Here is a 13378-nt window from a genome sequence, read left to right as displayed (position 1 = left end):
AGTTTGGCCCCAACAGTCGTCTTGTGCTCATTCAGAATTTGGTACCACCCTTACAGTCTGTCTGAGTTCTGGAAATAAAAAAAGTCTTCTAAAAATGTAATTTGTTTAAAAATAATGGTATTTTAAAATGTTTTAGTTTTTCTTTTATCCCATGACCACAAGAATTCAGAATTTTCATCTAAAGAATGAAAGCTGAAATTCTAATTCAGTCTGATTCACTTAAGGGATCTGCCCCCCCCCCCCCAAAAAAAAAAAAAAAAGCCCCTCAAATATTGTAAGACTCAAGGTAAATTCAGTCATGAGAACTAGCAGCTTTGGTATTACATGTTCCCAAATGACCGTGAATATTTTTTGCTACATTGTTCATTAAATCATTTATGCTGATGCCAGCAGTGTCTATATAAACTTCCCTGAACAAACACAATTCCCTTACAAAAGTTTGTATAAATGCATGTTTACAAATAAATAGATAACCAGTGTGCAAAAGCAGGCTGTGAGGCTCACAAAAGCATTGATCCTAAAAGTGTTGCTGAATAAGCAATAAAAATTTAAATAAAAAATAAATATATATATCACTCATTCACTTAAATTCTGTGAATAATCTGCTAAACTCAAGCAGAAATGGTAATGGGTATGTTCAGCGGGAGCAAGGATGAGACACCCCCCCCATAGCACGCTCTGGTTTCTGTAGGATTCTGTGCAATCATGCTGCAGCGCTGCACGGCAATAAAATCCTCCTCTGCCACGCTCTTCCTTCCTGCGTTTCCTAATGATCCGGCTGAACATCTGCTCTGTGAATATTACATGCAGAGGATGCAGCTGGAATTGCCACTGGCAGAATTGTTTCCTCGACGACAGGAGCGTGTTACTTTACCCTGGCTAATCTATTATCTCTTATACCGCTCTTCACCTCCTTCCCCGCTTGCTGGACGCAATTAAACAGAGCTGCCTGTGTGGCGAAGGAGACGTGTTTCACCCCCAGGCAAGGCTGGCGCTCTGTAAAAGTCCCACCAGTCTGTCGGTTCCTGAAGCGATACTGGTGACAGCCGTGAAGCATTTGCAGGCTCGGCTCTGCTCTCCTGAATCCCAGCCAGCTTACGTCTGGGCTGAGTAAGCAATGAAGGCAGGACACGTTGAAAGTGGGAGAGAAGTACATTTTCAGTGCAGCCCTATATCTTCATTTCATAGCTAAAAGGTTGCCTCTGATGCAAAGCTCTGCTGCTGGTGTATTCCCTTTGGTACCCAAAGGGAAATCTGGGTGTGGAAGAGGGGAAGGTGTGCAAACGTTCCTAACAGAAGAGATTGCTGCTTTGGCTTTTCACATGGGCAAAACTATGGCTGTGCAACTGAGATGACTGAATACTGTGTCCAAACATTTTTCTGTTAGTCGTTATAAAGTTCAACCCCCCTTTTTTTTTTTTTGTTGAGAAGAAAATTTTGTGCACTGCAGTACTTTCTCATACAGTTTTTCTCACTGAAAACCTGTTTTGTTTAAACATAATTCTGGTGCTATGGGGACAAAATATTTTTCCTGCTTGTCAAAAAAAAAAATCATTAATAGTTTTCAGATATCATCTTCTAAGATCACTGGGAAGAGGGCTTTTTTTTAATGGGAGACGGTGGTTGTTTTTAATGACTGGCTGTTGTAGCTGCTGACAGAGGTAAATAGGGGCTAGGATGTGAACAATCTCAGGTGCTGGTAAGAAGATCTGTGTTTTAATCATACAGGCCAGAAATTTGGGTTTAGAAGGTCAACGTGTAATTTGGGAGAAGTTACCACTGAAACAAATGTGAGAATCAGTCTATTGAATTACTGTGAACTTTTCTCACAATCTTCATAAAGAAATCGATATTAAGGAGAGCACAGAACAGGGTTTATTTTGCTGGTTTATTTACCTTTGCTTTTGCCCTGCCCTTGAGGAAGTCGGTGAAATCCCAGGGAAGGGGTTTTCTCCACCATCCGTTCCTGCCGTAGTAGCTGCGGGTTGGCAGCTGCCAAAAATGCATTTATGAGTGCACTCTCCTTTCCAGTGCACTGTCTGACCTTGGGGATCCCTCTGGGCAGGTTCCTCTGATGGCTAACCCCAACCACACCGACCGCCAACGCAGGCACGGCTCCGGGCGTGTGCATCGGGGCTCAGTATGTGTGTTTGTAGGTAGGCTTTTTGACATGGCTAGAAATCCCTTACAGGTTAAATGCTACGCAAAAGGTGTGAAATTAAGCTGCAAACATCTTCGTGGAATGCTGCCGAATGTGAGATGTATGGGATGTATAGGTTGTGATGTAATAATTTCATCGATGTACTGCAGTAACAGTAAAATTTTGATATGCAACGCAGCTATTTTTATAAACTCTTTGCTGTCTATTTGTCTTTTATTGGTAGTATATTTCATATCCTTTGACCCATGAAATCGGCATTCCTTGTGCCATTTTTCCAATTGTAAACTCTTAAGGAATAATTAAAAAAAAACAAAACATTTTAGGAAACTCTGAAGTGACTCAGATAATATGCATGTTGATGCTAACATCATACTGTGTAGGCTTAATATCCTTCAACAGCAGAAGTACATTGTATAACCCTTTGGGTAGGGTGGTGCCTTTTTCCACTGGTGTAGCAGAGATTTTTTTTCCATTTATTTCCCTATCGTATCCTATATGGATCACATCTGCCTTTTGATCACTCAGTCTCTCATGGTGAAACAATAATAAGCTGGAAACTTCATAGTTGTGAGAAGAAAAAAAAAAATAAATGCATTTTTCATGTAATAGTGACATTGTTTTTAAGAGGTGATGCAGCCCTAGGATAGTGCTGTCTATTACTGGGTAGACTGGGGTAAAGTAGCAAATGGTCTCTCTCAACAGTTCTTACCTTGTCAGTAGACTGTTATTTTCTGTATGTTTGTAAGTAACTGTGTTTCTGACAAACCAGGGTTTCTTTTTTTGGGGTGTGGCGTTTTGTGGGTTTTTTGTTTTGTTTTTTTTTAAGTTATCTTTGGAATTGCTTTGCCTTAGGGCTGATTGATTATTTGGACCTGTATAAAATCCAGCTTGCTTTTGTAATTTACTGTTTGGATTTCTGCTGTGCTTTAGATGGCTGTAGTTACTCTTATACTGATACTATTGTATTATTAAACTTTAGCCTTTACAATAATTAACAGCAGTTGTGAATTGTTTTTAGTCATATTTTTTTTGTCTCAGAAAGTAATAATTTAAGCAAGTTCATTTGAAAATTGAAATCCTGCCTTTAATATGCTGAAGACTATAGAAAATATATATACCTGATGTATAATGGGCAGATATCTTGGTCAGTCATACAATAAGATTTTCATATGTCCCTTTTATCAGTTTCACTCTTAAATGTTACTAACCCAGGTGATCTGAATAATGAAATGGAAGTCATGACAGCAGAAATCTTCTGTGGTTGAAGATACCTTTGAGTGGATCTTTTGTAGTGGCTCAAATGTGGCAAAACAGTATTTCTTGTCTGCCACAACAGTGTGAGGGAAGCTCTGGATAGTCATTGTTTTCCTTCAGTGGAGTTGTAGACTGTTAGTCAGATGAGGTTCTCAAACTTTGTTTTAGCCTTCTTGTGGAGGGAAATGTTTGAATCCTGACTGGGTGGTTTTTTAATTCAGTTGGAGCTGAATTCATTATTCAGCATGTTAACAAACAGATACTCATCTGTCCTGAGAGAAGCTCTGCTGTTGGGATCCTACAGCCTTCTCCATGGCTGCTCCTCTTGCTGGTTGCCTACCGATGGGCAGGGCAGGGCAGATAAGAGAGTACGTGCTGTGGCATCCACAGAACGCTAAATTTGCTTGTTGTAGATCTTTGCCTTATTATGACATAAAACTAACAGGACCGTGGTTTCAAGTAGCAGCAGCATAGATAAGTGATTCGATCTCTTCATATACCATGCTGGTGCAGCCCCACCTCAAGTACTGGGTGCAGTTTTGGGTTCCTCAATATAAGGACATCAAAGTATTAGAGTGTGTCCAGAGGAGGGCGACCAAGATAGCAAGAGGCCTTGAGGGCAAGACTTAGGAGTGGCTGAGGTAACTTGTCTTGTTCAGCTTGGAGAAGAGAAAGCTGAGCAGTGACCTCATCAGTCTACAACTTCCTCAAGGGGGGGCAGTGGAGGGGGAGGTGCTGGTCTCCTCTCTGGTGACCAGCAACAGGACACGAGGAAATGGAATGAAGCTGCATCAGGGGAAGTTCAGATTGGACATTAGGAGAAGATTCTTCAGTGAGAGGGTGGTTGGTCGCTGGAGCAGGCTCCCCAGGGAAGCAGTCATGGCACCAAGCCTGTCAGAGTTCAGGGACGGTCTGGATGACGCTCTTAGTCTATAGTTTAGTTTTAGGTAGTCCTGTGAGGAGCACAGGAAGTGTTACGCATTATTGCAAATTGAAAGATCCCTAATTAGTGATGGCTGTTGTAATGACGTTACTGCTAAATGGGTTTTAGGATTGTGGGAGGTGGTGGTTAGTCAATAGCCTGAAGTATGAGAGAATAACAGGTAAGCCAGAGGCATGGCTTGGTTCTCAATGCACGCAGGATGGAGTTCTCATTGCAACTTTCGTGTTGGTTTGAATTGGTTGTCGCCTTCTTTCTTCAAGTGTTTTCAGCTGTTGATAGATGTAGAAGTGAAATATTTCCCGATGTCAGCCCTTTTTCCGTGGTACAGTCTTGTTTGCACAGTATTTGATAAGAATCTGTAGTTGTTGATACCATCCTACCAATTATCAAGTAAAAAGTATGTACTTCAGTTTAAACTCATGTATTGGGAAGATAATTTTGCCTTTTCCATGCTGCATCCAGTCACTACCAGGATGTTGAATTTATGGCAGAAGTTTGAAGTAGATACTGATAGTCAGTATCTTTCTGTAAGGGTAGAATCATAGAAAATTTGCTGCAGTGGAATGCCAGCATTATATATTGGTTGCAGAATACTGTATAATATTTTAAACCTTGACTTACTCAGGAGCTTTACTTCATTAATGGATGTAAACAGGACAGTTGCCAGTTGGTATGGAAGGAAGAAACAAGAACTGAAGGATGAGCATTGAGTAGTAGTTAGGGAACATTTTTATTCAGTGTTCTATCTTCTTTGCATTATTTGAGCTTTCCTTTTACTTCTTGTCAAAATGTGGTAACATCAATTCAATGCTTTTTTTTCAGGTTTGTATTGTCTCTCTGCTCATAATCATTCTCATTAAACCAAAGTGTGAAGAAATATATGAGGACTGGTGCAGGCTGTGTGCAGATTGATGTTGACAGATTTTGCTATGTTAGAAAGCAAGAAAACATTGACTTGTTTAATTCCCCTTTAGGACTCGCATTAAGTGCGAGGTAAAATCCTGTGTGAAAGCTTTGCATTCACTTTTCAGTACGGTCTTTCAGTTCAGAGGTGAAACAAGACAGTTTGAGGTGTAACAGATCGGGTAATGATGACTTTATCAGCAGAGATGACCTCACAGAAACTTAAACTGCGGGTTGCCTAAGGTCTGATCTTGCAAAGCACATCATCTAGTTCTTAATTTCAAGCATATGTTTGAATACATTCTAGTTGAGCAAAATACATGTCGTCGTCTTTCCTACTTTCTGTTAAAAAGCTTCCTGACTGTAACAGGGAAGAAAAAGCCACCAAAACACAGTATAAATCACAGTGTGGCTCCCCACATGTGGCGCGGAGCATGTAGAATATCAGAAATCAGGGCATGCCAGTCTTTTAGGTCTCCAGTCCTCCAGTGACACATCAGCAGCCACGGCACAAATGCAGAAGCATTACTGTTGTGCTGCAAGCCTTTCCTGGTGGGTCAGGTTCCTTGGTGGACTCTGCAGCCTCTTCTCCAGCCTGCTGATATCTGGTGCAGCTTCATAAAGGCTGATTTGGTTTCCCCTTAGCCTGCTTATCTCTCGTTGCTGTAGGTAGCCCTGTGTCTGCCTACCTTTGCTTTTCTCCAAAATGTTAATGTGCAAGTTAGCCCATGTCAAAAGGGACTTCTTTAGCTGCTAGAAGGGCAGAGCTCTGTTCTGTTACCCATCCTGGAGCTGCTCCCCTAAAACAACTTGTTTCTGGATTCTGTATTCATTCTCACATTTCAGTGGAGGAAACATTCTTCACCATGGCTTAATAAAGCTCTTAAGTACAGGGATAAAAGGGAAGATCTGTGGTTTATTTGTTTGGGGGTGGGTGGGTTGTGGGGTTTTTGTGTGGGTTTGTTTTTTTTTAATAGAGTGAAAATGCCACACCGAACATAATTCCAGCACGTTCCTGTTGAATGCACACGGGAGCCTGAAGGAGCTAGTCTAATCATCTACTTTGGCCTGCACATATGGATGATGGGCGGTGCAGTACAAGGGCATCACAAGAAAGAAACTTAGCTCTAAATAGGTGCAGCGTGACCCATTTTCATCTCTTGCGCTGTATGGTGTTCTGCTGTTGGCTCCTGTTTGCGCAGGCTGATCCCCTTGGGTGCTGTTGGCTCTGTTGACCCTTGGCTTCGTTGGTGGCTGGAACTAACCTCCAGCCTGTTTTATAACCATGTATCCTAAGGTCTGCCCCTCCTTGCTCTTCCATGCTATTATGAGTATGGAGGAGGTTGGCATTCTCTGTGTCTGATCCAGATGCGCTGGAGTTGGAGGGCAAGGACTGGCTCCGTCTTGTGCCTCTGTTTAGCTATGCAAGGGGCACAGCTTGGCATGGTAGAAAGCGCTAGTACTGAGTTTCGATCTGTAATCTTGCGGGGGGGGGGGGGGGGGAACCCTTAAATGTTACTCTTGAGTGAATCTTAATGTTTAAATTAGTAGTAATGTGAGATTTACCATGCTACGATTTTAGAATAACTGTAATCATTTTAAGAAAACAAAGCCTAGGAACATTATGGTGTTGAACATAAACTGGTGTTTGAAATGCTGTGTTGTACATCTGCACATATCAAAAAAGGAGTTTAATTTCCTAATTTGTTTTGGATCTTACCCTCCCCCCCCCCTTCCTCATGTTCATCCCTGTTTTATTTTCTTCCTTTTGTGTGTATAATTGCATGCATTATTAGAACTGGCAAGATGAGCACCTCCAGATGCATCCTACAGGAACCCAGCCAATGCTGACTCTGTTCCCATGTCAGACTGCATGCCAAGTCAGTCAAGCTTGGTTGTCAAAATCTATTCCTTTTCTTCACTGCTTCTAAACCCATCTTCTCACATAATATTTTGTCACAGCGTGACTGATGATAACCTCAGGAATTGTCCAAAGCTTAAGAAGGTGTCTTCTAGTATGTTGAACCATCCTAGTTAAAAGTATATTTTAAAGTAGTACGGTCTAGGAAGCTTTCCTTACTCTTCTGTCAGATAAAACAACTTGAGGGGTTTATAATCTGTCATGTTGTATCTTTCACTGTTTTCTTTTTTTGTGCGTGTGGTTTTTTTAATTTTAAATTTCTCTGAATTTTTATGCCATTTGAATAAAAAATAAGTTCAATAATTTTGCTAAACATAATGCATTTTGTGTTGTGATTTGTTGCAACAAGACAAGTACTCCTTTCTGGGAAAGAATATAGTCATTTTACTGATTATTTTACAGGTATCAGGCAGCAGCATATCAATGTTGCTCCGTCTACAGGATCTTTTCCTAATTGGAAATCTGTACTATCACCAACACGGCCTTCCACAGAAACGAAGACTTCCTCGGTAGCTGATATTTCTATGGGACAGACTTTGGAGAATGCAAACTTGCTTCAGATGATAAAAACAACACTGACTGGCACACGTACTAGGACTTCAGATCAAACTCAGCTGTCACCCACCCTTTATCAAGGCAGTGGAAACAGTGCATCCCAGGAACCTGCTGAAGTTTCAGCCGAGTCACCTCTGAGGTCATCAGCTCAAGATGCAGATGAAACAGCTGCTGTATCAGGTTTGCCTCAACTTGGTATGTTTGCCACATTGTCCACTACACCATCAGTGACACATTTGAGTACAGCTGTGCCATTTCAGCTAATACCATTAGAAACACCATCCATTTCAAAAGAAAGCACATCAGGATCAGACATGCTTTCTGCTGTTCCATCATCATCATTCTCCTCATTGGTATTTCAGTCACCTCATACTGTTAACTTTCCTAAACCGGCTGTACTGCCCATCAAAGTGCCTTTGTCTGCAGATCCTGAAGGTTTCTTCAACACAGATTCAGCCAGCTTGCAGGTTAGTGAAAGCAGAAATAGTCCTCTAAGCACAGTCACCGTAGTACATTCTAGTACGGTGAATCACAGAACGGGTCCCAAGTTATTTACGGGTAGCGTGCCTTTCAATCTATTGGGATCAACAACAGTGCATTTCACAGAAATAGTGGGAAAAGGGTCCCCTTCAGACAGGACCTCTTTTTTGCCTGTATACTCTGATATTCCTGTGTCAAAAACATACCAGTCTTCCCTCCCAGTAACTTCCAGAAGCCTGTCACGATTTCCTGATGACAGTATGTATAATGTATCTTCTACTGGAGTAAAAACAAACAGTCAGCAATTTAAGGCAGCGTTGACTGACAGAAACAGTGATACCACTCCTCTGTCATCACCAGTTTTTCAGGATAAAGCAGAGGTTCCTACATCAGTCTTCCGTCCTGTGGGTACTCCACATCTAATACCCGACACGAGCCATCCTCAGTCTTCCACAGCACTGATTAATTGCACTACAGGCTCTACCAGTGCACCTTTCATGTCATCAGCTTCCGAGAGCCTGGCTGAGGTCTCCATCTCAACAGAGAGCATGTCTTCCCTTTCATTGCCAAAATCACTTGTTCCAGATGCAAGGCACGCTCACAATGCAGTGCTGCCAGTACGAGCATTTAGAAGTGAAACAGATTTTCTCTTTAGAAATGCAACACACTCCTTTTCAACAAGCACAAGGTCTCCCTTGCTAACTGAGACAAATGGCATCTTTACTAGGATAGCACGCACAAACAGTCCCAGTGCAGCAGCAGCTGATGAGGATGCTTTGCAAATCCCTTTGACTGTTTTCTTGCAGCACTCGGTGGCTCTGAGTCCGACTCTTGCAGAAGACCTGACTGATAGAGCTTATCAGGCAAATGGCACACGATGGCCAACTGCTGCTGCACGTACTCTCCCAACCTCTGACGGCTTTCCTGTGGCAAGAACAGCTCAATGGCCTTTCACAAGAGAGATGACAGCAAAGATGTCCGTGAACTTTAATGCTAATAGCATGCAGCCTTATGGATCTCAGCTTTCCAACGTTTCTCCAGGTATCCAAAACAGTAAATTCCCCAAAGGATCAAAGACACTAGGCACTGTTTTGGAAACAGGCATGACTAGTCCTGATCTAGCTGCAGTGCTGTTAATTACTTCCACTACAGGCCGTTCAAAACCTGAACCCGCTATGACTGCTACTACTGTCTTTGTAACTGCACATCTTCCACCTGGTGCTGCAGGAGGTCCAGATGTAACTGCAAATAAAGACAGAAATATGAGAGTACCCACTGATGTGACCCCACGTGCAGAATATTCACCTCCAAGAGCTTTAAATCATTTTACCTCTGGTCAGACTTCACGTTCCGTTGATAGAAAGCATCTCGCCTCTGTTGTGCCTCCGGCGTGGGGTATGCAGCCAACGCTGGTTTCCATGACAAAGGATAGCCACAGCTCCAGCTCTTCTAGGATTTTGAGTGTGGACTCTGAAAGCAATTTAGATCATGTCAACTCTCCTGAAGTAGCAACTTTGGCTTCTGTATGGACCAATACAGCATTGCTGTCTTCAGTTGGCACTAGTATTCGTGCAGTAAAAACTTCAGTCAAAACTGCAATAAGAGTTCCTCCAAGTACTTCTCCGTTGGAAACTGAGTACCATGTTCCATACTCAGTAGTTTCAAGTCTGCAAAAGAAAATGAATACAAATAAGCAATCACTCTTTTCCGCCCCCTCTGAAAACTATACGTATGCAAACTCTAGTCAAAACGTTTCAAATTTACCCTTTGCTGGAATTAAGTCGAATAGTTTTCCAGAATTGGGCATAGATGCATTTGCACTGAAAATGTCTCCTGTTCAGTATTCATCACTTGCTACCACTTTGACAGTTCCTCACCCCCTGCAAAAAAAGCATGGAAACACAGCTGAAAACGTTGCGAAATCCTTTACTGTTGGAGAAGTTGATGTCAGTATACGCTATGAAGTGCCTGTCCGTTTACATGTGCCTCCTGTTAATGATACAGGTGCTTCCCCTAGCTCTCTAGAATCACAAACAACTGATGCTGGAAAGATTACTGACAAAAACCTTAGGCACAACACCAACGTTGGCTTTTCAGCTCACTGACAACTTGACTTTTTCAGCCAGCTATGAAAACATTGCCATCCATAGCATACTGCCAACCAAGTCCCCCCTTCCCATAATCAAGCCTTCTAGCTCAACTCTCTTGTATAGTTTTATTACAGAAGAAGACATCAGTTCTGGAAATTTTCCAGAATTTGCAGATGACCAATTAGAGTCTTCTGGTTATTTGGTTACAGCTGATAAAAATCCAGCTGCATTTAGTGTGGAGGAGTGGGACACAAGTACAAGACATAGTCTAGTTCCCAGTAACATATCTAATAAAGCTACCAAGGGCATCCCATTACAAACCCCTACCACCAGCACTCTGCAGTCAGTCATCATAACCTCTGTCCATGCATCACCAACACCACTAATTTCTCCTTTTTTGTCAACAACCAACTTTACCCATTCTGTCATTACAGTGTTATCTGGAGTATCTTCTGGTGCAATACCTACAGTAGGAACTTCAGAAGCAAAACCACTAACAAGAAAGTCATCTCCAGCTTCACCAGTGCCAGCTTCTTCCTTCTTTTCTCTAGGCACTGAAAACACACCTTTGCCATCCGTGATGGCTTTAAACACACCGATACTGACACTAACAAAAAATAACACTGCCACAAAATTGGCATCGGATCTAAGCTCTGTAGGAACACATACAGATTTTCCTTTTGCAACCAGAAACACAACTGTATCACCTGTGGACGTGACAGCTATGCTCATAACCCCTAAAAGCAGCACAGTCACAACTTCCACGCTTGCACCCACAGCACATGTACCAAGGCAGATAGAAACAACAGTAACTGACACCCAGAAGTTCCCAAGCTCAGAAATCACCAAAACATCAACCCCATATCCACTGACAATTACAGCAGCTTTGACATCTATTACAGCATCAGCGAAAACAACTAGGCTTCCCCCTACTCCAGTGGAAAGCACCTCTGCTCCTCCCGAAACCACGGCAGCAGCCGCTTTTGCTAACATGACAGCAGCTCCTCCCCTGGATTGCCAGCTCTCCAAGAACCTTATGGTTAAAACAGGTACGTGGGGCCACTGAATTTGCTGAAAGCACCTCGCTTGTCTATGAGGGGCAACTGGTGGCGAGTGGGAAATACACTCAAGCATTGAAGAACGTGGGGATGTTAGTAATTAATCTGGGGATGAGGCTGCTGCACTGCCAAACCAGACAGATAAAAGTAGGGTTACTAGTTTAGGGATGGCATTGGCTTTATTTGTAGCTTGGATTTTACAATGAACTTGTCAAATGAAGTAGTGAGATCAGGTGCTCTGAAGTTCAGTGGGTCACTGCAGGGATCTAGTAGAACCATCTACGTGGAGTGCCAACCTGGTATGACGTGATGGTTTGGTCTCTGCTTTGCAGTAAGGAGTCTGCATCACTGAAGAAGATGGTGACAGTAACCTGCCTCAGTCTTTGTCCCTGTTTACATATGAATACCTAATTTTGTTTTCATGTGAACACCTAATTCTATCATTAAAGATTCATTTGAAAAGAATGGTTAGTATTTATAGCTGAACGCTTCAAAATGGGAGGACTTTGAGCTTTCTATGTCAATGGTACCACTTCTGGCTCTAGCTGTCTTTTCACAGACAGCTTTTCCTTAGCTGTAAGAACTCTGAAATAAGGGGATCTGGAGGTGTCCCTTGCCCAGGCTTCATATGCATGCCTTATGGTAGCACAGCACTAGAAGACGTGTGTGTCTTGGAGATCTCAGCAAAGAAGAATAGATACTTAAAAGGGTTTATGACCTTGTATAGAACTGAATGATACTGGGAATAATAAACCGAGAAGCTTTTGGACCTAATATGTGTTTAGTAGTTGCTAAATATCTACATCAGTAGTATGATGAGTACAGCAACTGTTTCTGAAGGTAGAAGTAGCTTGTATACAGTATATGATTGAAAGTATTTAAGTGCAGCTATAAAACTATTTCTGCAAATTATAAGAGAAAAAGCTAGTGATAATGTTAATAAAGTACAGACACTTCCAAGATGGAAAATAATTGTAGCAGCGGAGTAACGTGTTTCTTTGTTTATTTAACTCTGTTTGTGAAGGTATGAAGCACACGTCCTTTTGTAGGCTTGCCTGTGCGGCACCAGCTCAGTCCCCTGGGAATACTGCACCGGTCTGTCTGCAGGCAATCGCGTGGCGTCATACCTCACTCAGAACGGCAGCACGGCAAAGACTTCTTGTTGTTGCTAAAGAAATTGCATTTGTTAGACCTCACCCTGGAAACAACGGGCTATTGCCATGCGATGAATAGGGAACTCAGGACGCTGCTGAGCCCCTGCAGTTCTTGCTCCTATTGGAGCTGCTGCAAATGTTAGCTGCTTTGATGGTCTCCACCCAGCTAGCACAACCTAAAACGATTTTAAAAAAGTAAACGGTAGTAATGTCTCAAATTAACCTGTGGCTTTTGTTGTTCCATAGTTCTGTTTCTGAACACAAGGAGGATGCTGATCAGCAATCCCTTCAAGGAGAGCGTGAGAAAAGGACTCAGCCAAGTGCTGAGACAGGCTTTCAACCAAAATGTCAGCGCTCAGGTAAGCGTGCCTGGCTTGCCTGCGTGATCTCGCTGAAACAGCTCTCCCACCAAGAGAATCCCAGTTGGTTGCAGCTCTAGTGGTGGCTCTGGATGCAGGAAACACCTTGGAGGAGAGCACCAAGCTTTTCCTATGGAAAGCAGGCATAGGTAGCATCTGCTCTGGGCTCTAAAAAGATAAGGACCGCTCCAAAGCTTTTGCTGTTTTATCTGATGAAGTACAAGTGAGAAACACAACTTTCTGTTTGGTATGTTCTGGGAAATGACTACTGACAGCAGTTGCCTCCTCCCTCTGTAGCTCAGGAATGGCTCCAGTTCACAGTTGGCTCAGCCTGGGTCAATTGCAAGAGCAGGGCTGGTAAATGGGGTGTCACTGCTGTCAGTCTGCTCCCTGGTTTGAAAACCCGGTACCTGACAAGTGCAATTGCACAGGGATGAAAATCCCAAGCAGGTAAAAAGCACGTTTTATTGAAAATAAACGAGGGAGACGTGTTCATCACT

At 42.6% G+C, this 13378-nt stretch overlaps 1 protein-coding gene across 8 annotated transcripts in view; it reads left to right on the top strand.

Moving 5' to 3' along the window:
• Positions 1-13378, top strand: part of KIAA1549L (KIAA1549 like) — a 138365-nt gene that overhangs the window by 54467 nt on the left and 70520 nt on the right. For 4 of the 8 annotated variants that reach the window (XR_012835811.1, XM_075755251.1, XM_075755247.1 and 1 more), the window contains exons 2-4: positions 7585-7932; positions 10742-11356; positions 12766-12878. Coding sequence is in view for 7 of the 8 variants with exons in the window: in XM_075755251.1 (XP_075611366.1) it covers positions 7585-7932; positions 10742-11356; positions 12766-12878 (1076 nt within the window). In the remaining variant the exon portion in view is untranslated. The remainder of the gene's footprint in view (positions 1-7584; positions 7933-10741; positions 11357-12765; positions 12879-13378) is intronic. The other 4 variants (XM_075755248.1, XM_075755250.1, XM_075755253.1 and 1 more) reach the window with 3 other exon arrangements.

This window comes from Balearica regulorum, chromosome 5, assembly GCF_011004875.1.
Source record: "Balearica regulorum gibbericeps isolate bBalReg1 chromosome 5, bBalReg1.pri, whole genome shotgun sequence".
NCBI lineage: Eukaryota > Metazoa > Chordata > Aves > Gruiformes > Gruidae > Balearica > Balearica regulorum.
Note: the sequence above shows the minus strand (reverse complement) of the source record. Positions and strands in the feature narration are given on the sequence as shown.